The sequence below is a fragment of the Pithys albifrons genome, chromosome 2 (assembly GCF_047495875.1).
Source record: "Pithys albifrons albifrons isolate INPA30051 chromosome 2, PitAlb_v1, whole genome shotgun sequence".
Taxonomy (NCBI): Eukaryota; Metazoa; Chordata; class Aves; order Passeriformes; family Thamnophilidae; genus Pithys; species Pithys albifrons.
In genome coordinates, this window is record NC_092459.1 from 99,917,782 (window position 1) to 99,944,036 (window position 26,255).

At 43.4% G+C, this 26,255-nt stretch overlaps 2 protein-coding genes across 5 annotated transcripts in view; one reads left to right on the plus strand and one right to left on the minus strand.

Moving 5' to 3' along the window:
- Positions 1-5,884, minus strand: part of TMEM63A (transmembrane protein 63A) — a 33,878-nt gene extending 27,994 nt beyond the window's left edge. Inside the window, exons 1-4 of one of the 4 annotated variants that reach the window (XM_071579644.1) lie at positions 5,799-5,884; positions 4,508-4,836; positions 3,618-3,810; positions 1,419-1,498 (exon numbers count right to left, since the gene is read on the minus strand). In XM_071579644.1, the coding sequence (XP_071435745.1) occupies positions 1,419-1,498; positions 3,618-3,810; positions 4,508-4,530 (296 nt within the window). In that variant the 5' untranslated portion in view covers positions 4,531-4,836; positions 5,799-5,884. Of the gene's footprint in view, positions 1-1,418; positions 1,499-3,617; positions 3,815-4,507; positions 4,837-5,624; positions 5,758-5,798 lie in introns of those variants that run through there. The other 3 variants (XM_071579655.1, XM_071579652.1, XM_071579649.1) reach the window with 3 other exon arrangements.
- Positions 5,885-21,427: 15,543 nt separating this feature from the next.
- Positions 21,428-24,643, plus strand: LOC139668458 (left-right determination factor 1-like). The gene is made up of 4 exons (XM_071548059.1): positions 21,428-21,692; positions 22,625-22,859; positions 23,752-23,991; positions 24,304-24,643. The coding sequence occupies exons 1-4, from the start codon at positions 21,428-21,430 to the stop codon at positions 24,641-24,643; spliced, it is 1,080 nt and encodes a 359-aa protein (XP_071404160.1).
- Positions 24,644-26,255: the final 1,612 nt, after the last annotated feature.

Below are 26,255 nucleotides of genomic sequence, written 5' to 3' on the forward strand. Positions count from 1 at the left end.
GGGGAAGGAGTACAAACCCACTTTTTCACTTATGAAAGCTGTGGTTTTCAGCTTACAGCATATGCCTAATTGTGTATCACTCATGTTGAAAAGGGAGGACACGTGAGCTCCTGACATGAGAGCACATAACTGAACTAGAATGAAAATATTTTAGAGGATATTAAAACCACAGTAACATAAGAGAATGCAACACAGGTTTGGGAGCCTAGCAAGGATCAACCTTGTAAGCTGTTTTCCTGTTCAGATTTTCCTCATTACAAAAACATCACCTCTTTTTCCTCCACCTTTCTTGCTCCATCATACAGTCCCTGGTCAGAATTTCTCCTCTGAATGAAATCCCTGACCTGCAAGGGATTGCAGGTGACCTTACACAAAGAGCTCTGTAGCAAGGCTACAAACATTTAGAGGATCTGTAGCCCTCTAAAAAGCAGAGATCCTGTTTTCAATTTGTTGCTAAAAAGAAACAATCAAATGTTGTAATGGAGATGTGCCCATAATTACAGGACAACACACGTTAAAATGGAGTGTATTCACAGGTGTATCTATAATTTTGAGCAGTTGGGTCAGGTCACAGCCCAGCAGGGACAATAACACAGGCTCCTGGGTGTCTGACTGCTCAGGGGCCTCCACGGCCCACATGGAAGCACCAAAGCACCTTCATGCTTTGCTGTCTGAGCTACCTGGATTAAAACCTTCTCAGTTACTGCCCATCTTGTTTTACGTCACCTACGTTTCACAACCGTACATGGATTACACCTAAAAACAGGCTTTGAGTTCTCTCCTGTTGCTCAGTTGTGAATTTACCACAACTTGGTGACACCAGTAATACCAGGAAGAGGCTCACTGTTAAAGTTTACCCACTTCATAGACAGCTTAGCTTTTAAACATCCCAGCACATCACCCCGTAGAAAAAAAATACTTAAAAAAATTATAGTCAAAGGCTCATTTGCAGTATTACCAAAAATCAGTGAAGAATTTCAGAAATCTGCAACAATATATTTTTACTTTTGAATCCTTCAGAAATTTTATGGCACAGGCTGCACAGGGAGCTCTGGGAAGATATGGGGCTTAAGCCAAGATAAACAAAACAGTCAGTATCCTTCTATCACAGAAACACACTGCAAACATCCACCTGCAGCATGTTAGCAGACAAGGAGCCTATTTCCTTAACCTCCACTTCCTTAACTTGTAAATGTAAAATGGAATTCATGACAATGGCAAACACAACTTCTGACTGAAACCACAAACTAACTCTGTGAGTGGGATGTATTTTACACAAAGCAGTGAGAACGTTTGTAACAAACATGTGCATGTGATTACAAACACATCTAACTGATAAAAATGCACTTATTTGAAGTTATATTTACTGTACTTACTTCCACATTCCCAAAATCAGTCTGATTGCATATCTTTTTTACCTTTCAACTTCTGACACCAGAGCAACACGACCATAGTCCCAGAATCTCTTTCTTATAATGGAAAACAGTAATATTAAAACCTAGAAAACAAAAATAAAGATCTTTGAATATTTATTTTTCTTATTTCATAGCAATTATTCTAAAGTGTGTAAGAACTGTCAAAAAATGCTGTCCTAGCACCTAAATCAATTGTCACATGCCAAGCAACGCAATGGTGGCCATGCTACAGACCAGCCTGTCTAGGATCAAAGGATCAGGACATCTGCATTCCTGTTCTAGTTTAAAAGGAGAACTGCATGCAAAACTACTTTTGAACTACAAGTGCATGAAGGTTTGTGACAGAAAAAGTAGCAAGGAGTACTTGAGAAGAAGTAAAGACTTTTATGTATACACTTTCAGTATTATTCATTACTTAACGACCAGAAGTATGATAGAAGACTTGCAATTTTATTTTATTTTTAAACACTGATGAAAACAGGCTGTAGGGCCTCAAATATTTTCTCAAGGGTAAGCGTTATTTTTATCTGAAGTAATATATTATTATAACTCTCAAATGCCAGAAACTCAAATTTGATCTCTGCAATGTATTCTTTCATATCCCCCCTGTATTTTCACTTTTTGAAAGAGACTGAGAAAGCAAGGGGAAAAAAACCCACCACTATGTATTTCATAGCTGCACTCTCTTTTCTTTTTTTTAAAAGAAACAAGTTGTTCTATACAAAGCAATGAAGCTGAAGTAACAAAGCCTGTTTTCTATGCATATGTAGCATACACCCTCACCTTCCAGTTCCTCCTACATCCCATACCTGTTTGGCCAGAAAGTGGTGGTAGTGATGTAACTTACTGGGATCAAATACCAACTGGCCAGCCAGGATACAGGTCAGGATTATCTACATATCAAGATTATACAGGTAATTTCCACATTTCACAATGAATTTAACCTTCTTATGAGAGCCTTCCACCCAACAGGGAAGTTTAATTTAGATCTTCCTCCTTCATATGGCCACTAAACTTGATGCAAGCAGGAAAGTTCTCTACGCTCTTTGACAACTCTGGCTGAAACTGGCTACAGTATTCTACAGTTATTAGGAGGGGCTGCCATACAAAAATGGGAAGACAATGCAATACATAAACCTCACTTCCTCTGGAAATCAGCTTGCTTCAGATATCCATCAGCTGACAGTTACAAAAGGAATCTGCAGTAAATGTGTCATGAAAGTAGGAGTTGCTAAATAAGTACTCGGTACTTGAAGAAGAGAGAAGCCTTCTACACTCTCTACCTACTGCTATTGGAGAGCAGAGTTCAACAGCAAGGAACTCTAAAGCAGAGACTCAGCATCTTAAAATTCAGGCACAGCTTTTTAAAAAAAATCCAGTCCCTCCAAACACTTCAACTAAATCTTATTAAATGCTGTATTATGTATTCAATTATGTAACTTTTAGGAACATCCTCTACATTCCTACAGAACTACCAGCTCTGACATTACACAGGTACTTAAAATTTCTTTACAGCAGCTGGCTAGAACTCAAGAACTGTGTCATCCTTTTAGCCTGATTTTACTACCACAAACACACTTACCAAGCCGCTTTGCAGGTCTGCAGCCCTGTTTCTGGTGGTTGAAGACCACCTAGACCAAACTTACAGAAAGAACCCTAAGTTTTACTGCAGTCTCAGGCCTGTCCTGGAGCTCCCAGACAGCAACTAATTTTATTCTGCATTTTGCGAGGACTGAGCTGATCAGTGCATTTTCCCCTCAAGAGCTTCATGAAATCTAATTTTTAAAAAATGGGTGAAATGACAGATTTTCCACATTGTATTGCCTTTTGAAAAACAGTCAAGTAAGTAAGATGGTCCCCTTCCTGAAAAGCTACCCAGTACTTAAACCCAAATGTTCCTGCAGTTAAGACAAAACAGAAATTTGAGCTACCACCACAAAGCTCACTGTGACTACACATACAGACCTGCACTCTCCCTACAGGTACACATCCCGCTACAGCAGCACTCTCATCCCACTTGTATGCAAATGTTTATCAACACTTGAAAAGTGCTCTGACCTTCCCAGGATGGCCTTAGCTCATTTCTTATTCTGAAGATTCTTGGAAACCAATCCCAGCCTGATAAATAAGGGAATTCTGAAGATTTTAACATTTGAAATGGCCAAAAGTACTTTCAATACAAGAAACAGAAACCGGGCTTACAAAAAAGCAGGTCACATCAAGCAGCAGGACAGTCGGGATTCCACCAAAAGTCACTCCTTGGAGCACTGTGCTGCCCTGGGCAGTGCTGTAGCAGTAGGTCTCATTTGTGGAGTTGAAAGGGAGACTTCTGTTCCGGAAATAGACTAGATGAGAATGGCCAAAACCCAGGAAAAAGAAAGGGTTCATTCTGTCTCTTCCTTAAAAAAAAAAAAAAAAAAAGAAACAAAAAGGTGAAACAACCTTGTGAAAAGCCTGATTGGGACTTGTGAGATGTATTAATATTGCAAGTATAAAAAGTGCAGGAAGATCCAACCATGAAACTACTTCAAAAGAGAAGGTATATTTGATGATCTTTCCCCTTTATGTGTAAAATATATGTAAAATATTTTGCAATAACTGAGAAGTTCAGTTACCAGCAGTGCCCAGGCAAGAATGCCAGACATCTAACAAACCACATCCTCCACAGACATCTGAGGAAAACTATATAAGATCTCCACCTCCAAAAAAAGTTCTCTATTATTTAATCTATAACCTCAGACTAAGTATTCCAGCCTGGATTCCAATTCCAAGAATCACACAGGATATTAGATATTCCAACAACAGCAGTTTGAAGACTTTGTTTCTAGTTGAGGAGGATGTGAACGAACCAGCTTGTGAACTTTGTATTCAAATGTCAAAACTTTGAGATTATTAACAAATCCACCACTAATTCCACAGAAAAGAACACTACAGAAATACATATGCTCCTCTCTGTTCTTGAAATACTGTGATTTTCCTTTTTCAAAATAATTCATCTGAAAGCACAGCACAGTAATTACAGCATATCACAAACAAGAAAGAACAAGCAGTATTTCTACGAGAACAGCCATCTACCTCACTAGTCAACTGACCTGCTCAGACAATGTAGTAACATACAAGAACTCGCAAGATTTGGCTATGGATACAAAAGGCTTTTTATCACGGAGAGGGCAATTGCTTGTTTACTGTGTGGCTTTTCACTTCAAATATTTCTTTTCTTGGATCTCATTAACTTGATTCCCATGTAGTGCCTCATGTAGAACACACAAACTCCAAAGGAAATCATTCCCCGAAGAAACTGAATCCTTCAAAAGCAAATATTGTAGGTGCTCATCACACAGGTCCAGGGACACTACTTTTGGAATATCAGGCCTCTGTAAGAGGAATGCACATTTCTTTGACAACAGCACTAGTCTGGATGCTGAAAATGAAACAAAAGAAGAATATAAATAAGTACAAATTCTCCTTTCAAACAGGAGGTAAACAGCATGGGATACTCCTCCCAAAACAGCATCTCATAAGTACTGGACTGTGTAACAGACTAAGGAAGATATTTCGTCCAAATTGCTGAGTCTCATCACAGAGAAAAAAAGAAAGGGAAAACCCAAAACACACAAAAGTTGTGCCGTGACTTTATCCTTCTAGGGACTGAAATTCAGTGCTGACGGAAGAGAAAGTATTTTCGAAGACACTTTGGAAATCAGCACAACCGCAGAGCCTGTGAGTAACACACCCGCTCCTACCGGCGCTTATCACACAAGGCTCCCAGCTCGAGAGAGCCATTATTTTTAAACAAGCCACCTCCGGGAGGATAAGGACAGGGCAAGAGCTCCCACGGGCGGGGCTGTGCCGCAGTACCGGGGTCCGCACATGGCCCCGCACACGGGCCCCGGCGGCGTGTCCGGCCCCGGCAGGGCTGGGCTGAGCCGGGCCGGGCCGGACAGGGCCGGGCCGGCTGCCCCGGCTCACACCGCCCGGCCCCTGGCACACTCTGCCCGGCCCCGGGCTCACTCTGCCAAACCCCGGGCTCACACTCGTGTGAGCCTAGTCCCCGGCTCACACCACCTAGTCCCGGGCACGGTCTGCCAAACCCCGGGCTCACACCGCCCGTCCCGGGCACGGTCTGCCCAGCCCCGGGCTCACACCGCCAAGCCCCGGGGTCGGCACTGGCGCAGGGAGCCGGTCCCTCCGATCCGTCCGATCCGTCACCTCAACGAGGAGGGTGGGCGGGCTCAGCCCCCGTGGGGTGGGGGCGGTCAGGGCTGCCCCGCCGGCACTGCCCGCCCCGGGCCGGGGTCCCTCTGCGGAGGCCGCGACCTCGCCCCGCCCCGCTCCCCGCTCGGCCCCGCGGCCCCGCACAGCGCCGCTCCCGCCCTCCCTTACCTGCACCGGGGCGGTCTCTCCCGTTCTCTCTCCTTCCCCTCTCTGCCCTCCCGTCCCGTCACCGCTCGGGCGGTCCCAGCCCCGAAGTTACGAGCCCGAGCAACAAGTCCCTCGACCCGCGCATGCGTGGCCGGGCCGGGTCCGCGGGCAGCGCTCGCAGCCTCCTGCCCCGCTCCCTCCTTTAGGTCCCTCCTGCCCCGCTCCGTCCCTTCGGTCCCTCCTGCCCTCCATCCCTCCTGCCCTCTATCCCTCCTGCCCTCTATCCCTCCTGCCCTCTATCCCTCCTGCCCCGCTCCCTCCTGCCCCTCTCCGTCCTTTCGATCCCTCCTGCCCCGCTCCCTCCTTTCGGTCCCTCCTGCCCCGCTCCCTCCTTTCGGTCCCTCCTGCCCCGCTCCCTTCTTTCGGTCCCTCCTGCCCTCCATCTCTCCTGCCCCCCTCCCTGCTTTCAGTCCCTCCTGCCCCGCTACCTCCTGCCCTCCATCCCTCCTGCCCTCCATCCCTCCTTCCCTTCTGTCCCTCTCCCTCCTGCCACACCTCCTCAACAGCCAATTGATACCCAGCATTGCCAACCATCCTCATCCTCCTCTGTCTTCATCCTTTGCCCCTAACTGACATGACTGACATCACTGAGCAATGGGCATTTGAGGAAGAAGAAAATTATGATAATGACAAAAATGTAACTGTTCAGAGGGAACCAGAGACCACTTGCTTTCAAAAGTTTGCACCTTATGTGCAGTCTTGTGGATGAAGCAGTGATGATGTCTCAGAACAGCAACCCCCTCTAAAATCAACCAAAATTAATTAGGGAACTGCAGGGTTCCATCTGAAAAAACCCTCAGTTACCTGTTGACTTTTATTTTTAAAAGAAATTAGTGTACCAGTTGCCAAGAAGCCAGTATGTCTTCCGGTTGACCATCCTGATCCTGCCTCTCCAGCTCCTCGTGTCCCTGTCTATTCAGACTGTGTGGATTACTTAGGGCCCTGAATGCATAGCTGCTTTCCTGCTCCCTGCCATGTTATTAATCCACAATTGTTTTGCTCTGTCAAATTCTTGTTGCACTTTTCAGGAGTGCCTGCTCAGTTGAGAGCAGCATTTGGCTGTGCGTGTGCTGTGTGCCTTCCCCCATTCCACCTCATAGAAGAAGAAAGAAGTCCTGGTTATCTGCAGTCACTGACAGACATTTCAAGACAAACTTCATAATTTATCTAGGAGATGCATTGTAGATAATCTGTGGTTTTAAATTGTCTCTAACAATTATGTTACTTAGAAAATGATGTGAAAGTTCTCAGCTCAAAGCAGAGTGGTTCAGATTCACTGCTGGAATAAAGAAATCCCACTGCTGTTGAAGGTTGTTAATTATTTTAAGATCAAGAATATACTCTTCTACTTAGGGCTATATTGGTGGGAAAGGTGTTTGGCATGAGTGTAGTAGAGTTATTATGCCACCTTGCCTTCTCTGGAACAAGTCTTCCTGTGGACAATTTATTTCAAAACAGGATTTCAACCTGGAATAGTTACAATCACTTTCTTTTAAATTGAATTTTACTGATGTAGCTGCAGCAGAGTAGACCTGCCATGTAGGTGAAGCCTCACTGTGTGCTTCCAGCTCTTGCACTTCTAGGACCAAAATCTCTTTGGCTGATTATTCTCACTGATTTCCTAAGCTGTAGTTTTGATTCTTGCCATATTTTCAAATTTAAAAAGACCTTACTCTGTCAATATTTTCTCACTCAGTAGTGTAAAATAGGTGATATTCAGGGGTCTCAACACTGTAGTCTCGACATTTTTTGTTCTGAAGACTATTCTGCCTAGCTACAAAATAATTTTTCCCTCTCTCACAAGAATAACATTGAGCCTTTGTCATTTGTTTTTCTTCTTCCTCTGTCTAGACAGGCTCTTTAGCTAAGTGGTGTGATTCTGTTTATCTCTAATTTCAACAGCAGAGCCACATTTCTCTCCCTACCTCTTGTAAATAGAGTTTTGTTTACCACTGTCTGTTCTTTTGGTGACAAAAGCCACATACTGTCATTAGTTCCCAAACATTTAATTATGTTGCTACAGCAGATGGAAAACCATCCTCAGGATGTAGGGAGCAGGCCGATAGAATTTTAAATTCTTCTACCCTCCTTTTATTTTACATCCTCCATATCCACTTCAACAGCTCTTTAGCACCAAGTTGAACAAGTGTGCAGGGCATTTGCACTTACACGTGTGACTCTTCCCCTACTTCATTAAATGACCTTATGGCTGAAGACCTCTGCTGTCACTTTAGTTTGATTTATCACAGCAGGGCATCCCTTGATGGGTGAACTCCCAACAGGACATCAATAGTCTCTGGAGGTGTGTAGCAGGTGGCCTGATGCTGTGCCAGGCGTGGCAACTCTCACCATGGATTCTTCTCTCTGAAGAAAGCCATCAGCCCAGCTTGTTGTTCCTTACTCATCTGCCTATTCAAATACAACTTAATGGATTTAATTCAGGCTTCTGGCCTGGCAGCCCTTTACTATCTTTTAATCTTTGCCTTCATCTAGCAATCTGTTTACAAGCCTCAATATACCAAAGGACTCAGTGTGGGCACTATAGAGCCTTCCTTTGGAAGGTCTGAGCACTAATAAGTTTATAACAAAAGCAAACAAGTAGAAAAATCCAGACAGATAGATTTAAATGAACTCTAATCATAATACAAATCAGCAAGCAGCCAGGATGGATTTAAATTGATGATCTATACTTATTCATTATTTTTGTAGGACTGCTTCTCAGAATAGATAGTATGTTGATTTTCAAGGTAGAAACAGCTTTGCAATGAAGTTGGAGTGTATTTCTATTAATCAATACAATTGGCTATTATACAAAATATTTAACCAAACTATGTAGCAATGTATGATAGAAATTTTCTTTCCATTTTTTTTCCATTTTGTGTCAGGTAGGAAGTGGTGAATGAAGCATTGGTATTGATGCTTGAGCATGATTCATTTTTCTTGTCATCTTTGTCAAGTTATACTTGGATGAAAACTGGAATTTTATTAAAATGCACAAGAAACTGCAATCTAAAATAGCAATACTGAAAAGTACAGGAGGAAAAAGTAAGCTTATTCAACATATTTTGCATTTCAACTTGATTTATAAAATGGTGAATTATTGTCCCTGCCTGGTACACTGAGCTTATTGCTTCTGATCATCGTGGTTGTGTCTGAAGAGTTGTCCCTGTGAGTGCTCCTAGGACTTGGTATGGATATCCCAGCTAGAAACACTGCCAAAAACAGCTGCAATAACTGCCAAACCTTGGCATATGCTGGTCAGTGCTTACCAGGGGGCAGTGCTTACCAAGCACTTCCTCATCACTCACATCTGTGAAGGAAGAGGTTTTCAATTTTGCTCTTTTGGGTGGTTGCAGCTGTGGAGAATCTCTTACTGATATATAAGCTTTTTAGGTTTATTATTAGCTTCTTCCAACACAACCTCTATTGATGTGACACACTTTGGTGTAAAACTAGGGCAAGGTCACCTGCAACATGGATGACTTCACTGTTTTCTGAACATACGTATTACCTTAATGCCTGTGTGTATAGAAGCTGAAGGGAGTTAATGCATAGGTGGCATAGCACTAACTATAATTAAGACAGATCCCCAAGAGAGAGAGGGAGATGGAGGAACCATCTGTCACAATCTGGTCTCTCCTGGCACCTGGCCACATGACCTGTTGGATTTACGTGCTTCAGGGAGCAGGTGTACTCATCACCAGTGTAAAATATCAAACCTCTGAGAGCTTGTACAGTTCTCCCATTCTCAGGTACAACATATGTTAGTTCTAGTGAAGAACTCCAGCGTCCTCAAGAGCGTCTGTGCTCCTTAGCTATCCAAACCATACATAGTGACTCTTGCTGCCACAGTGCTGAGGTGAGACCTGGACAGAAGTTAGCATCCTTGCCTTAGGTTCTGCTTTCCCTGGAGCAGAAAGCTTGGTGATTGTTTGTGCAGGCGCTACAAAACCCTCCAGGAGATCTTGCAGTTTAAACCATTGGAGGGTCAAGTCAGCATGATTTGGTGGAACTTTGGATTGAGGGTAAATTTTTGTTAACCAAGCTCTTAAACCTTGGTTTTGTTCAGAATACATCACAACAGGAAAACTAGTTTCCCCACAAAAAACACTCCTTTTTTTAATTCTTTCCAAATACTACTCAGTTTGACAACTTGAGGAAGCTAGTTATTAAACTGGTTGATCTGCTATAACCACTATATCTGCAAAGAGTCCAGCGAGTCCCAAGATTTTAGACATAAGAACTGGGTTCCAAGACCTTGGTGATGGCCCTTCCTGGTTCAGTCTTGATTTCCCTTAAAATGTCAACATCAAACACATTGCTTGATCAGTTATAAATGTCATTTACAATATTTTTAAAGTGTTGAAAGCTTAACCTTTAAAGATTGCTATACTTTCAATAAATGTATTTTTTAAAATAATATATTTGAATAGAAGTCTAGATTAATTTTTAGGGGACTTTCAAAATGAGTAATCATTTTTTACTTTGGGCAAGAATCCCCCTTCTCACTTCTGCATTTATAGATGAAAAAAATTCAGAGTGCCAGCTATGAGAACTTCAAAGACCTTTGATTTAATTTTAATCTCAGGTGGACTCAAAGCAAACTCAAAGCAGCAGAACTGAGTCACACATTTTCAGCCTCTGTGTTCTGCCTGGGAGTTTGCACCAATACTTAGCTCTTGCTGATTTCTGTGTCCCAGCCTTTAGAAACAAGCCTGGGTCTGATAAATTCAGATTTAGGCTTTGCAAGGAGCTGAGAAAGTCACTGTTACAATTTCCACTGCAGCAGAGATGTGAGTGCTCTGCAGTTCCACACCACAGCAGGCAAGGGCAGGGGGCCACTAATGAGGGCAGGATGATCCTGGTGAGCCCACGCAGGGGGCAGGTGCCAGGGGAGCTAGGGACAGATCGGTGTCAGGATGCAAAGTGGCTTAAGCAAGAAGCTGTGAAGAGCTGCCACCATGGCAAACAGCCACAACCAAGGGCAACATGGGCTTTTCCAGCAAGGAAGATCCTGCCCCCAGGGCCTGGCTTTAACAGAGCAGGACTGGAAATGGTGGGAAGTAGCAGCATGCAACCAGTTCCAAGGGCATGGCTGCTGCTTGAGGCATATCCTAGTCATGTGGGTCCTTGTTGTATGCTTTTTGGCACCTCCACTTTACGAAAGCCTAAATCTGTCCACTCCTTAGTATGCAATTACCTGTTGGACATATTATCTCCATATCTTTTTACTTTCCCATTCTTGTCCCTCCCTATCCGCTCTCTTTTGTAGCAGTTTATTTCCTCCCCCATTCATTCTTTCTCATATTTCCTTTTCTGTGAGAATTTTATTTTCTCTGAATCACTTTCTTTCTGCACCATTTTTCTCCTTTCAAATACATGCAAAGGATATAAAGTATTTTCTCATAATATCCTCCAGCTGGATTCCTCATGTTTGACATTGCCTCATGAGTGAGGATGTGGCCTTACCTGTGTAACAAGGGAAAGTAATGTAGTCACTGAGAGCTGAGCTTAAACACACAGGTGATGTAGGGATCAATGCAGAACTTTCTTCCCTGTGAGTGAGTAGTAACCGATGGCAAGAGGAATATTGCTTGCTTTACTAAGATACTATATGTACAGTAATCGTTAGAGTCTAGTGGTTCGTAAGAGTTTGGCTGATAGAAGCTGTGGTTGCCCGGTGCCTTTGAAAGTCAGCTTATTTATTTTAGTGTCTAAATAGGGACTTCAAATTTTGGAAAAGGCAATTTGCTCAAGATAATAATCCTGACTCAGGGACAGAACAGGGACAGAACTCAGTCTTTTCAGCTCTCCTGTCCTATTGATATTATGTACAGTTTCAGTAAGGTGGATGTTTATGTATTTAGATTCACTAAAGCAGATGTTTATCTATTCAGATTATAGAACAGATTATAATTAAGTGAGTGGTCAGAATTAATCTGGGAGGAGTTAAAGGCAGGTCCTGTAAAGTGGAACAGCCACTTTGTGGAGGCTTCTGGAGTGAGATGGACTCCAGGACAGAAGAAAGGATCAGTGTTAAATGGACACACCTCAACAAACTATTCCTGCCTGCACAACATGGTGCACCTTTCATTTTATGCCCTGTCCGGGTCAGTTCCTGGGACTGCTACATGCAGAGCCCTGAGATGAGCTGACCTGAGGAATGATTAAGGACCCAAATTGCCAACTGCTGTGTAAACAGCAAGTCAGGTTGATGGTAGGTCCTTTGCACCATAGTTCTGTGGAGGTTAGAGGGGTTTCATACATCAATGTAAGACCTTGAACATATTATTCAAATTATCACAGTGAGAACATTTCTCAGTGGACAAGAAATTATATTAAGTATCCAGTTCCCATCCGTTTAGCAAACAAGACAACTGTGTTCTGTTACTGATTTGATTTCTAGACCAGTTTCAAGGCAAGCCCAAGCAATAGTATGTTTTCATGTCCCATTATGCATCAGAGCGTTTTCTTGTTTAGTTCAGCATGTGTTTAAGAGTTTACCAGGTTGGGAACATGGTGAAGGTCAGAGGTAAGCTTTTCTGCCACAAGGGGATGAAAACAAATCAACTCACGCAGCCTTTAAAGAGTTTTCAGAGCCAGCCTTGTGAGTTTGCTTCATATTGTGATTTTCAGATTCCTTCCATTGCATTTTCAGAACCTGAACTTCATTGAAAACACTGTTTTCCTGTGGTCTGCCTTTGAGGTCTTCCAACGGATCTGCTTGATTAAGTATGTCAAATTGATTACCAGGTCATCTATGTCTCTGCTAAAATTGTAGTAATTATTTCCTTGCTCTATTTTAGAATCAAAGCACAGAAGAGGGACTGGGTACCCAAGTTTTGCTCAATGAAAAATGGATTCTGAATTCCTTCTTGCACCTTTGAAAATCTTCTCCATGTGCATGATTTGTTGAAAGATCCTGGAATCTGCACCAGCAACTGGTGAAGCAAAAGCTGCGCTGCATAAGTAAAGTAAACTTTGGTCATCATGTCTTTACTCCAGTTATTCTGCCTGGAAAGCTGACAGATACCAGGTTCAAATGCTTGGCATTTCCCACAGAATCATGTGTTGAATCCAAAATTAAGGTTGGCAAATGTATTTGTTTGCTATATGGAAATTCTGACCCCTCCTGAATTAATGCTTTTGAATAAGCAAATGGCTAGGTAAGAAAAGGAAAAAAAAATCCCACACAACTGAAGTTTCTGTTTCACGCTTCAAGTGACCTGGCCAAGTGTGGCTAAATTCCCTTTTAAAATCAAATGACCATGATGCTTCTCCCAGGGTCCTGTAGTATGAATGCTAAAAGGATTAAAACTAGTAAGGTCACACAGCTTTATTCTGCTTTTTATAAGGGCCATGTTATATCCAAGACTTTATATTCCTTGTTTACATAGATATGAGTGCATGACAGGAAATTACATAATTTAGCCTATGCCATCAAGTAAAATACCCTTTTGTGTTCTGTTTTGGAGTCAAATACACAAAAAATTGTATTTTCTCCAGTTCTTTTCTACTGAAGACTTTTATATGAAAAAGTGATAACATTCAAAAAAGTTACCAAAGCAATACCATGATAATATAAATATTTAAATGAAAACACCTTTGTAGTAACTGCTTGAGTAGAAAAAGTTATCCCTACTTCCTCCTTTCTGAACATTGCAGCACTATTTGAAAACAAAAGGAAATTAGGGGGCTATTTTGATACTTATTATCCTGCAGTTCTCAAAGGTGTTACAAGGTATCCAGTCTAGACAGAGGAGGAATAGAATAAACAGAATAAATAATAAATCTCCATGAATAGTAACCAGCTCACTAGATTTTAAAAATCTAGTTAATGAGTTAGTTAGTTATTTGAAATTTTATTTATAGATATAAAATCTTTAGAAACGCATTTCACGTAATCTATTTCCCTTTAAGTCCATTCTCAATAGAGACATCAGAACTCTGAAGACAAAGAAAAGGTGCCTGCAAAAGTTCAGTGCAGGGCTTACAGCCAGTCAAGCCTGCCTGTGTCTGTTTGGAAAGAATGAATGCTAAGCATCAGGATGATAGATTATAGTCTGATCAAGATCATAACTTCCAAGAACATTGTTTTGTACCTCTTGAATGTCCCTCCTTCCCTGGAAACCTCTCAGACATCTTCCACCAGTGCCAGCCCAGCTCACCCAGAACTCAGACAGGCAGGCCAGGTGTTGTTGCTGAACCCATTAGAATTCCACTTCATCATCTTTTTTGATCATGTGCTGTTAACTCAAGGAGAAAAGTCATGTGCAAGTGACTATTTTGAAACTGAATACATCTATGTTCTGGGGTGTTAACCCCACTGACACGCAATAACCTCAAAGCCACTTCAGGAGCAGATGTTACAAATGGAAAACAACTATATGAGCAGTTTAGCTCATTTTCCTGTTGTTGCAGGTACCTTTTTGCCAACCAGTATATTTGCTGAAGCACTGCCAAGGTAATTTTAAATATCTCAGTGAGGACTCACCTTTGCACAGCTACTTTGCTCTCTACCTGATGTACCAAATTAGAGGCACCTAAAGAATTTATCCATTCTATCTTGCCATCCCTGTGCATATTACAACTTAATTTTGTCTTCTACAATCTTGCACTGGGTTTTGTAATTTTTTATGCAAGGAACAGCCCTTCTTCTTTTTTTCCACTCCACTAGCAAGTTACTATTTTGCACAACAGCTCACCATGTTTAGCACAAGGGATTCCTTTTAGATCTCACTTATCTTGGCTTTTTATCTTTATTTTTGGCCTGCAGAAAAAAACCATCTTCTGGCAAAGTTAGTAATGCAAATTATTCAACATGCATTAACATGTAGGTCATAGTCTTTCTGCCTTTGCAACCTCTCCTGGTAATTGAAATAAATTACAACTACTAAAATATAGTGGTTTTCCTTCTCTAAGTGTCTGAGTTGGGAAAAAGTGATTAATTTTCTCTGTTTATTAGCAGAAGAGGAAAGTCTCTTCAGTAAAGCAAAAGTTATTAAAATTAATTGAGGGAAATACAATCCATAATTAAGCCAGGCCACTCACTTCCACAGATGCAATATAAATAGTATTCTAACTGTATTAGCCTGACAGGAAAATGAGGACATTTCTCAGGGTTTTTTGTGTAGCCACTTGCTAAACAAACTTGACACACAATCATTCAGGTGGGAGAAGACCTCTAAGATCATCAAATTCAGGTCATTAACCCAACACTGCCAAGTCCACCACTAAACCATGTCCCCAGGTGCCACATCTTGACCTCCTGGGCACACTGCCAGCTCATATTGGTGGATATACACTAAGCTTTCAGAAGTCTGTAGAACCAAAAGTTGTGTTGACCTGGAGTTCAGCTCTGTTCTTAGCACCATCTGCACTAAAACCTTTGGCTGCCACACTTTGCTCCAGTGTGCCTGGCACTTCCCTTGCACTCAGGTTCCCTTCTGTGCTGTGGGACAGACAGCTGAGGGGGTCACATATTGAGCCCTCAGGCTGACATTCACTGGAGCATATTGGTTAAGTCCAGCTTGGCAGCAGTCACTGCCAAGGGCAGTGAGAACTTGCACAGCCTCTCCTCATCAGCCCTGCTTAGCCCAGAGGTGGGAACTCACCTTCCCATTAAGGCAGGAGAAACATATTCTTTAAAAAAAGCTGATATACTTTGGCAGTGTAAACACACAGCTGCAAGGAAAAAGCAGCATTTTAACTAGGCAGATAGATGGGCTCTTATTAGAAAATTAAGTAGTCCTCCTACAAAATACAGCTATTTCTCAGAAATGTGAACATTCCTTAATGAAGTGGACTCCAGTGTAAGGCAAGCAATTTAGGGTCATATGCTTATTTATCTAATTCAGCTGCATTTGCTGAATATCGGTGGTTTTAATAGCAGCCTATTCTGTAATGGTCTGAGTGATAACAAATCCTGGTTCCCCAGCTACAAACAAGGCACAGGCCAGGGCAGTGGGGAGGAGACTGCTGAGGGAACAGAAAAGGCTGTATTTAAACAGTTGTGTTTGCTTTTCTGTTAAAAAAACCCCAACAACTTGAAGATATCTTTTCTGCCAGAACACTGGCACTTTGCAAACACTGCCAACACAAACCCTGCAAGCAAGCCAGCTGACATCAGCTGATCAAGGACATGGTGGGACTTTGGACGTTTTATCCATCTCTCTACAAACACACAGCCTTTGTCTGGGCTGAACAAAACAAGCCCGTGAGTAGAAGCAGAAGCTGCCTATGGAAGATGTGCTTAAGTCAATGCAATATGAGATATATGGCACCACAAATTACATGAACTCAGCTCAAGATCAAACCAGGATTTCAATAAGTCTTGGAAATAAAATGGGGGGTTTATCATGCTGGGTATATTGTGGGATAGAGGCATAAGGGAACATTATCCTCATTCCTGCCTGGGGCTTCAGCATTTGTGAGAGGAACCCAACAGGACATGTGATCTGTAAGTTATTTCCTTTGGAGATGCCCAGTTCAGTATGGCCTATACCAGTGATGAGATAAGACAGCATCACGTTCTTGCCCAGATTAAATGAACTGAATGGTTTCTGCATAGTTCAAGCAGATGATTGTTAGGATCACAATACTTGCTACTGAAACTGGCTCCTTAGCTGGCAGGCAGAGTAAACACTAAGGGCTGAGGCTGTGGTTGCAGTGTCTCTGTTATGAGATCTGTGCTGTATCAGTTCAGAGTAACCACAATTCATCTCAGACACGGGGTATGAAGTTCTGTTTCTCAGAGCCATGTTAGCCACATGCTTGCAACACAGATGTAAAGTCTCTTTTATGATGTTATGCTCACTGGGGGATTAAGGGGGATGATTGGAAGGCAGGGAAGTCAGGTGACACCTTATTGAGCACAAAGCCATTTGGCACAAAAATTCACACAGTTAAATTTTTGCAAAAAATCACAACCAGCATAAAGGATTTAGGGCAGATCAACACACTACATTAAGTGGGTGTCTGGCCCTGGGAGACAGATAAAACTGGATGCCTTGTCTTATTAGAACATATCTTTTCAAAATTTTCTATGCCAGATTCTTGCCAAGCAGGCTGAGACCATGGGGAGCACAGACACAAACTCCAGCGAGCTGTACTGGCCGCACAGAAGTCCTGGGTGCTTTTTTCCTAACTGTACACTGAGCAAACTATTCATGCTCTCCTAGGAAGACAGGCTGAGAGAGCTGGGGCTGTTCATCCTGGAGAAAAGAAGGCTCTGTAGAGACTCTATAGCACCTCACACAAAGGAAGTTTACAAGAAGGCTGGAGAGGGACTTTTTACAAGGCCATGTAGTGATAGGATAACAGGGAATGACTTCAAACTGACAAAGGGGAGGCTTAGATTGGATATTAAGAGGAAATCCTTTACTGTGATGATGGTGAAACACTGGAAAAGGTTTACCAGAGAACCTGTGAATACCCCATCCCTGAAAGTGTTCAAGGGCAGGTTGGACAGGGCTTTGAGCAATTTGATCTAGTGGAAGGTTGGAACTAGATGATCTTTAAGGTTGCTTCCAACCTAAACCTTTCTAGGATTCTATGCCCTAATGAAAGGGTAACTGTCTCTAGATGCAGAGAATGGAAAGCCAGTGCTCTGGCAAGATAGTTTCCAGTATATTTCACCAGGTTTATGCCACTTGCAAGGAACAAGTACAGGACAAATTAGAGCAATTGTAGACCAGGCCAGTGGCTGGTGGTGTTTGGAGCTAAAGTGGCAAGCAAATGTGATGATGACCCTATGGCCTGCTTTCTTGCCCTTTGCACCTCAGGAATTACTCAAATTTCTAAGGTCTTCCCTCTGCAGAGTACCAGAATCTCACTGGGTAATTACCTCTGGTCATCTTTCATAACCCCTGGAGCCATACAGTGTTGATGGAGCAAGGCAAATATCACCCTTCTCTCCTTGTGTAAAGGCACTGTGGACACACAGAGCTGCCCCTCTGGCAGGGTGGCGAGTGTTGTGCTGTGTTGCCCCCCAGCTGTGCTTGCACCGAGGGCAGGCAAAGCCACCAGCCCAGCAAATGCCACCTCCTGCTCTTGGTGGCACCTCACTCTTATCCTGCGCTGAAAGTGCTGCACAGCTTGAGAGACAGGAAATGGAAATGCTTTTTGACTCGTTCACTGTGAAGAAATCAGTCATAAACCCATTTTGTGTGAAATCAAGTTGCTGGCCTGTGAGCTCCACGCTTGCTGTCTGGACCTGGTTGACATGCAGAGGAACAGGAGTTCCACCGTCAGCACAGACCATGCCAGTCAAGAAAGAAGCTAAGGATGCCCTGTGGGGTGGCTGCTGGGGTGTGTTGGTGAGGCAGTGTGAGAGGGGCATGGCTTCATGCATAGCCTGCAGCTTACTCCCAATTTTGAAATTCCTAACCCAGCTCTTCACATGGCCAGCCTCTTCTGCAGTTTTGTTAGTTATGCAAAACCTGATGTACTTAAGGCTGTAAAAGAGTATGAACAGAACTTTTACTTGAATATTTTTTTTAACTTGGTATGTTTATACCCACATCTTAACCACTACTGCTTTTACTTCCGTATTCTTAGATTCAGAAGGCCTGGACTTCAGGGAATGAAAGACCAAAATCTGTACAGAGTTGTGCTCTCATCTCTGTGTGATAAACCTGTTGCACAAATGTGGACACTTCTTGGAGCACACAAAAATTTTCTTTCATATCACTCGTGCAAGGTCTGTTCTAATATGGGCCCGGCTGAAATGCAAAAAGGGTTATGTCCATGGCAATTCAAATCTTGAAAAGTTAAATGTTCAGACTCCCAATTGCATAAATACATTTGAAACATTGTTGTGTCCCAGGATAATAGCTACATAATTAGGGTAAGTCATTCACACTTTGTCTTTGAACTCATTGGATTTATTTACCAAAAATCATTGCATTGGATATGCCCAGCAAAAGTCTTAGAGAACTGCTTGTAACAGAACTAAAAGCTTCAATACAGAGATTTCCTATCACTAAGAAATAGTTTGTATTAAAGCTGGGAGTTCTCATACTTCATCCCTTGCAGCCTCTTCACATCCTCTGACTTTCTGAATGTGCCAATACAGGTTCTAATACACATTACACAAAAAGAGCTGTTATAAAATTCCTGATTTTTCTTGTTTGTATGACAAAAGTGGAATGGCAAATCCTCCAGTTGGACCAGATAATCACTCTCCTGTGAAAAGCCTGCAATCCACATCCTCTGTTTTCTTCTTAGCTTCAACTGTGTTTAGTTAATAATTTTATTTTAGGTGTGAAGTCCATAAATCACCCTCCAATACACACTAGACAGTGGAGAGTCCTGGTAGATTTGGCATCAGCCACAGGAGAAATCACATCCTGATACAGGAAAGGTGGGTGGTGCTGGAGCAACCAGGCATTTTCATTTCAGGTTACTGTGTTTTTTCAAGAGCACTCACTGCACAGTAGGACCACCCTCTGGAGCAAAGACTAATTGGATAGATAAATAATTATGGAATTGTGTCTTCATGACACAAGAGAGACACCATTAGAAACCTGTGACATGCAGTTTTACTCAAGTGACTTTTATCATATGAACATAAATTCACTGCTAGAACTGAGCTGGCCAACACTTATAGGGCCTAATACAGGAAAATTTCTCTGACACCTGAATATTGCTCAGATATGGTTTCCAAACCAGTCTTCAAACGCAGTTCATCTTGTGACTGCATTTGTCCTGGCCCCAGAGAATCAGTACTGTGCCATTTAGCTGGGAAAGCAGTCCTGAGGAAGGGAACAACCAGGAGCATGGAGCCTTCCAAAGAGGTTGAGGGAGTCACAGAGATTTCAGGGAAAAAACTTTTCCCTCCTCTTATTTGCAAGGGCAAGAGTTATTGGTGTGTGTTGAAGTTGAAGTGCTCAAATGAAGAGGGTATTTTTCACTTCTGTTTGTGTCATTGGAATTAATGTATTTTGGATGAATATACAAATGAATGTATAATATTTGTCTACAGAGAAAGATGTTGAACGAAGGTCAGGATTAAAGAATGTGCAGCATTGGGCCATGCACAAGCTGTTAGTTTGTAGTCTTGTTTCCATTTTAGCATTAAAACTCTATTCAGCTAAATAAGGTACCCTTTTAACATCTAACGGAGACTTTATCATGTTTAAGGAGACAAGTTTCTTAAAAGGCTGTAAAGACAAAGTGAGCAGTAAGAGAAGTGTTTAGTGAGGCTCTTTCAGACGGCTTTATTGCCTTCCTCTGGTATAAAACAGGCTGCCTCGGCTGACACTTGTTTTAATGAGGGATGAACCACAACAGGGTGCTTTGTACAAGTTCATTACATCGGATGCTCCAGCCAGGCTGTCCTCAGGGCACACCATTCAGCTGGGACATTGGAGGGAACTGGAACAATTTTAAATCCTTCACAGAGATATAAAACCCAAAGAACCTCTGATGCTGAAGACATTTGTATGAATGCTCAGGCATGTGACTGCTGGAAAGGATGACAGTCTGCACCAAGTGCCATGCTCCTTCATGCTTTTATCCATCACATTTAAATTTTTTGATTCACTTTGCCTGGGAATGGTGTCAAAAATAGTTTTCCACATTCCAGTAAAGGCCAGAGAAGCAAAGGATGTGAGCTTCAGGTGTAAAGGTTGATTTCAAGGCAAACATCCAACCTCCCCACACCACTGTCCAGGTCAGCTTCACTCCCCTGAGCCAATTCTATACTGTGGTTGTTAACAACATTCAAAATACCAATATTCTTCACCTATCTTTTGAAGGAGGGGTTTCTCATATTCACTGAAAGGTGATCTGCCTTTACATAAAGCCTTCTTCTTTTAAGCACAAATATTATGAAACCCACAGGAATCCATAAAGAGTGATGGGACATTTTTCTAAAATGTCACACCCGTACATCTTCCACCTTCTGTGATTCTGAAGCAGCATAAAAGGCCATAAATCATTCAACTGCTGTGATTCACTGCCCTGATTCATACACTTGATACAAATATTCAGAGATCAAAGTGTTACCTCCCCCCCTCCCTGCCAAAGATTTAAATGATTTTTTAATGCTTGCCATAAAGATGGACTTGCAGCTAAAGCTAAAGCTTCTCCTGATTGATATTGGCTATTTCAGATAGCCAGTCCCCTGCAGTGAAGGCTGACTCTTCCTTTAAGAATCATATGGTGCAGTCCATAAAGCAATGTACTCTGCCGATGTGTTTCCTCCCTCACCTAGGCTGAACAGGGGACACTGATAGCTCAGGGGCTTTCTGGGCAAACATTTACAGGGAATTAAAAAAGGATGGAAACTTCTTCCCTGTGAAGGAATCTGGGAGCCCCCCTGAACCTTCTTGTATTAACTTTGCAGTAGATTAAGGTGTTAAACTGGCATGTGTCTACCAACGGGGGAGTATTCCTTTCAAGTCCTCTGCTTCATCCCCACTTGTGAAATTTGTTGTGCCAGTGGGACAAGGCTGGCTATAAAACCCCAGTTCAGGGACCTCCATCCAGCTCAGGCAGCCTGCCAGCACATCTCTGCTGAGAGCAGCCCCAGCAGGATCCCCCCTTCATCTCTGCCAGGCAAGCAGCTGCTTCGCTGACGGAGCAGGATGGACCTGAAGAGCACCTGGATGCTCTGTGTGCTCTGTCTGGTCATCACGGTCCAAGCATTTACTCAGGAAGAGTTCAAGGAGGTGTTGCTGAAGCAGCTGGGGCTCTCTGAGATCCCTAAACTTCATGAGAGAGACGTGGTGGATTTGATTATCCCAGACCACGTCAAGAACAAGTACATCTCCATGCTGAAGCGCCAGAGGGTGAAGCGCCGAGCTTTGCCGAGCCTGGCCGGCATCCTCAGGGGAATCCCTGGCAACACAGGTAACGTTTCTGCTGTTGGGAGCATCCCAAACACTGCCGCTGCCAGGCGGAGCTGTCCGGCCCCTGCCAGACAGACGCAGGATGGGCAGAGGCAAACCCGTGGGGAGAATGAGGTTTGGGTTTGGCTCCAAAGCTCAGTTGGGTAGAAAAGATGCACGTAGCAGCATCTTAAAGAATAAAAAGCAGTAGTAACTCCTTGCACCTGGAGAGGGGGTCCCACAGTCCTTGCAAAGGGCAGGCTGCTGCTGGAGCTTAATAGAAGAGAAAAGCCTTGGTACCCAGCAACAGTCTGGGCAGGTGGGAAAACATTAAAAAAAAAAAAAGAAGGCAGTAGAAAACTGCAGACCTTTCAGGTTTTGGGTCAAATCTACAGGAAGTTCTTTACTAGGAACCAAGACTCTGAGGAAATTCTGCTCTCCCTCTTCTTCTTTATGTTATTGGCTTTTTTCTTGGCTGGTAGAAATATCAAGGTGGAAATTGGCCATACAGACATGTGTACATGGTGTACAATGGTGGCTGTACAAGGACACTTAGAGCTTATTTTGCTTTCAAAAGACATACATAGCACCCTGGGCAGCAAATGGAAATACTTCTTTATTCCAGGTGGTGCAGTTTCCTGTTTTCATGGCCAGCACTGGCACAGAGATGCACCCCTTTCGGGGTCTGCTCAGTGTGGGGTCAAGTTATGAAGGAGGTTTTATTCCTCCAGTTTGCAGAGACATAGGAGAAGAATTAGAGCCTTTGCAAGACTTTGGATTCAAGTATGCATTAGAAAAGGTGTGCTTAGTGACTGTCTCTGCCACAAGACTCAATATGGGAGCATGAAAGGAGTGTGTTATGATAATTGTGTATGAAATGTGGGGGGCTTTGCTCACCAGGATGGCAATGACAGGGCATCCTTTTTGTTTCCAACTGCGCAGGTGTGCCAGGAGAAGTCCTCTACTCTGACACCACTACACGCCAGAACCTGATATTTGACATGGAGGGCAGAATACCTAAAAACAGTGAAGTTACAATGGCTGAACTAAAACTCTTCAAAAAGCCTCTGGACAGAGCAAACCTTCCTGCCAAGCAGTCTCACAGGCCTGTCTCCAATGCCAGAGTCAGCGTGTACTGGGTGCAACGGCAGCACGATGGTACCAACAGGACCTCCCTGATAGACTCCAGGTAAGAAAGGGACCTCTCCTGGAGGCAGGACTCTAGTTATGGGGTACAAGTCCTGTGGGCTGGATTTGGGTATCATGTAGTTGTGCCTCAGGTCAGTCTGACAAGCTTATATCTGTAGAATCAGGCTCTGTAGCCTCTAAATCCAGGATGAATTTAAGAGCAGATATTATGCTAAGAATGCAGTATATGATGATTCACTGCAATAATCTATTTCTCTGTCAATATTATGCTAAGAATGCAGTAAATGATGATTCATTGCAATAATCTATTTCTCTGTCAAACAATGCCATGTACTGCTAGGTCTTCCCCTCTAAAGCCCTTCACCTGGTTCACTTCTCTCTCGCTCTAACTCACGTTACTGGCTGCTGGTATTCTTTCCATTGGCCATTTCAGTAGCTGGTCTAAATAAGTAAATTATGCAAAAAAGCATCTGATTCTGTAGCCTTGAGCTCTGTGGACATTTTATACCCCCTGAAGGCAGAATTAGACATCTGAACAATTTTCTGGGTGGGTAGAAACTTAAAGCCCTATCGCAGCTAGGACAGGAGCAGGTGGGAGGTGGTAGTGGTGTTTAACAGGCTGTTGTCACTAATACTAAGGTTGTACAGAATCCTGCACCACTGTATTTCTGTTTGAGCATGAATGAATACCTTGGCATGAGCACGCACAGAGGGTTTTATTTAGCCCTCCAGTGTCTGTTAGATCTGCATACTTCTTTTTGAGTTGTCAGCCAACTGCTGTGGGTTCTTGCCCAGAGTTCTCAGCACAAATGATCATGTAATCAAGGCATGTGACAATCTGCAGGAAGTAAATATTCTGCTGCAATAACAGTGCTGCAAGGCTGGGTTTTATCTGATGGGCTTTTCTCTAATGCCAAGCGCTTGTCATGCAGGCTGGTTCCTATACGCGAGTCAGGCTGGAAGAACTTTGATGTGACACAGGCTGTGCATTACTGGCTGCGAAACAAGAGGCAGGAGCCAATGTTCCTGGAGGTCTGGATTGAAGGAGAAAGGGTGGGCAGCTATGCCTCAGAAATGGCCAAAGCTGTGCGTTTCACCTCTCAGGACCCCAATGATAAAGCCCTAGGCAAGCCTGAACTGGTGCTTTACACCCTCAACTTGGACGACTATGAGTACGTATGAAGCCTGAATCTGTACTGTCTCTGAAGTAACTTTGCCCCTGAATTACTGTAGTGTGTGTGCCAACCCAGGGTGGGCAGCTCTTGCCCTCACAAGTGTTAGTTAGAAGGTGTGAGTTGGAAAGTTGCTGCAAAATCACACTTCTCCTCTTCCCATGTATGTTTTCTGAATACTTAAACGAACCCCGAGCTTGGGTCAAGTTTCATGTCTCAGAGCCCACCTGTGCTATTAACTGGGGGCATTACTGCTCCCACGTCCCAGTTTCCAGTTACTTTATCAGTTTTTGTTTCTTCCTTGGCGTGCAGGGGCCCCGGGGACTGCAGAGAGGAGGCAGTGTTGGGCAGGTCCACCTGCTGCCGGCAGAAACACTATGTTAACTTCCGTGAGCTCTCCTGGGCGCAGTACTGGATCATCGAGCCGGCAGGATACCAGGCTTACCGGTGCTCAGGGGGCTGCCTGCAGCCCCCCAGCCGTCTGTGGCACTTCGGCTACGGGCAGCGCACCTGTGCTGTGGCAGAGAGTTCCTCACTCCCCATGATGTACCTTGTCAAGAGGGGCAACCGCACCGAGATCGAAGTGACCGAGTTTTCCAACATGATCGTGGAGAGGTGCAGCTGCGTCACAGATGGCATGGCACTGGTGTGACAAGTGGGTGGCCTGGCATATCACCCAGTCCCCCATTCCCTGCCGAGAGCCACCCTGGCCCTCAGCCCTGGAGGCAGTGATAAAGGTCCTGATGGGATACCTGCCTGCAAGGGTCAGCTCAGCTGGGGCTCGGGCTCCCCCCATGCCCTGCTACCCTGCAGAGAGAGTGCACTTAAAGGCACTGTCCAAATAGATGGGCTCAGAGGAGCATGCATCTCCACACATACCCGTGTGAGGGGTACCTAAGGAGCCTAATGCTTCTCAAGGCCCCCTTGATACTAGATAAATTTCACTGAACTTGGTGGAGCTGCATTCAAGTTATTTCAGTCTCCACACTGCAATGTTGCAAGGAGCTACAGGCAAAGGAATGGTGACCATTATCAGGTAAAAAAAGTAATGAATGGGCTCAGCTTTTCATTCTTAGACTTCTGGGTTTAGTTTTTGTCTGTCCAAGACATGTTTATGGTGAATTGGAGAGTAGAAGCACTTACATGTATATAATGTATACAAACACATATACACACATGTACATAGTATATGAATACATGTATGTATTACATACTGGATATATACATATTGACTACATACATACATACATATATGTGCATCTACAGCTCAAAGGACATATATATGTGCATATGTATTGTATTTATATATACCTATCTACATGTACAGAAAATATTATCTGGAACTCAAAGGTTTATATTTTCAGTCCCTGCACCATGGGCTTAGGACAGTTTTTGACAGAATTTAGAGTCCTGGAATCAACAGAAATATGAGGACTTAGGTTTGCTCTCATGAGTAACAGTTTGTTTTTCTGATTGTGTATTGCAGTTACCTCAATTTAGGAGTATTTTTCAAGTTTTGTGTGCTTTCAAACTCAAAGAAACAATAAAACACAATTATTAAAGTACCCATGTGTTTGCTTATGTTTATTCTTAGGTCTGAAAATGGAGGGTAAAAATCCCTTGTATTTCTGAATTTACCCCAGTGCCCAGCTCCTACAAACATACACACTGACAGCTCTTCTCAGCTACCTGTGTGGTCCTGCCGGCTTCGGGTAAAGCTTATCTACTCACACAGGGACTGGGACTGGGCTGAATCAGCAGGTGGAGCAGAGCCCACACAGCCAGCACTTCTACCTGAGCTGCTGCTGAATTTACCTTAACACTTTCTTTAAGTGAAAACCTAGAATCTTATCTGACAGCAAGAGGTGAGACCCTCCCCTTGAGCTGCAGCACTGCCAGAACCCAGCTGAAGCTGTAGTGAAGAAAGAGATGAGCTGCCTCCCACCCCCTCCCTCCCCAGGAGAAGGTTTTAACCCTGACCCTGTCTGATGAACATTCGACCAACACATCCCCTGGATGTGGAAAAACACCATGATAATGTAACTTAATCCCTCTTTGAACTGCTCTGAACTGCTGGCTGGTAGCATGGCCAATGAACACAATTTTCACCTTCATATCAGACTCTCCTCAGTTTGTAACCTACTGAGATACCAGTGGCTCTGGGGATGAAATGATCGCTGCTGTCCCTCTCTGTGGGACTGTGGGACTGAGTCTCTGAGGCTCTGGCTGAACCCACTGCTGGTAGAAGGATGCCAAAATGAGTT

Coding starts and splice junctions, on each gene's coding strand:
- LOC139668458 (XM_071548059.1), top strand. CDS start 21,428: ATGGACCTGAAGAGCACCTGGATGCTCTGTGTGCTCTGTCTGGTCATC. Junction 21,693..22,624: donor GGGAATCCCTGGCAACACAG/GTAACGTTTCTG, acceptor GTGTGCCAGGAG/AAGTCCTCTACTCTGACACC. Junction 23,992..24,303: donor CTCAACTTGGACGACTATGA/GTACGTATGAAG, acceptor CTTGGCGTGCAG/GGGCCCCGGGGACTGCAGAG.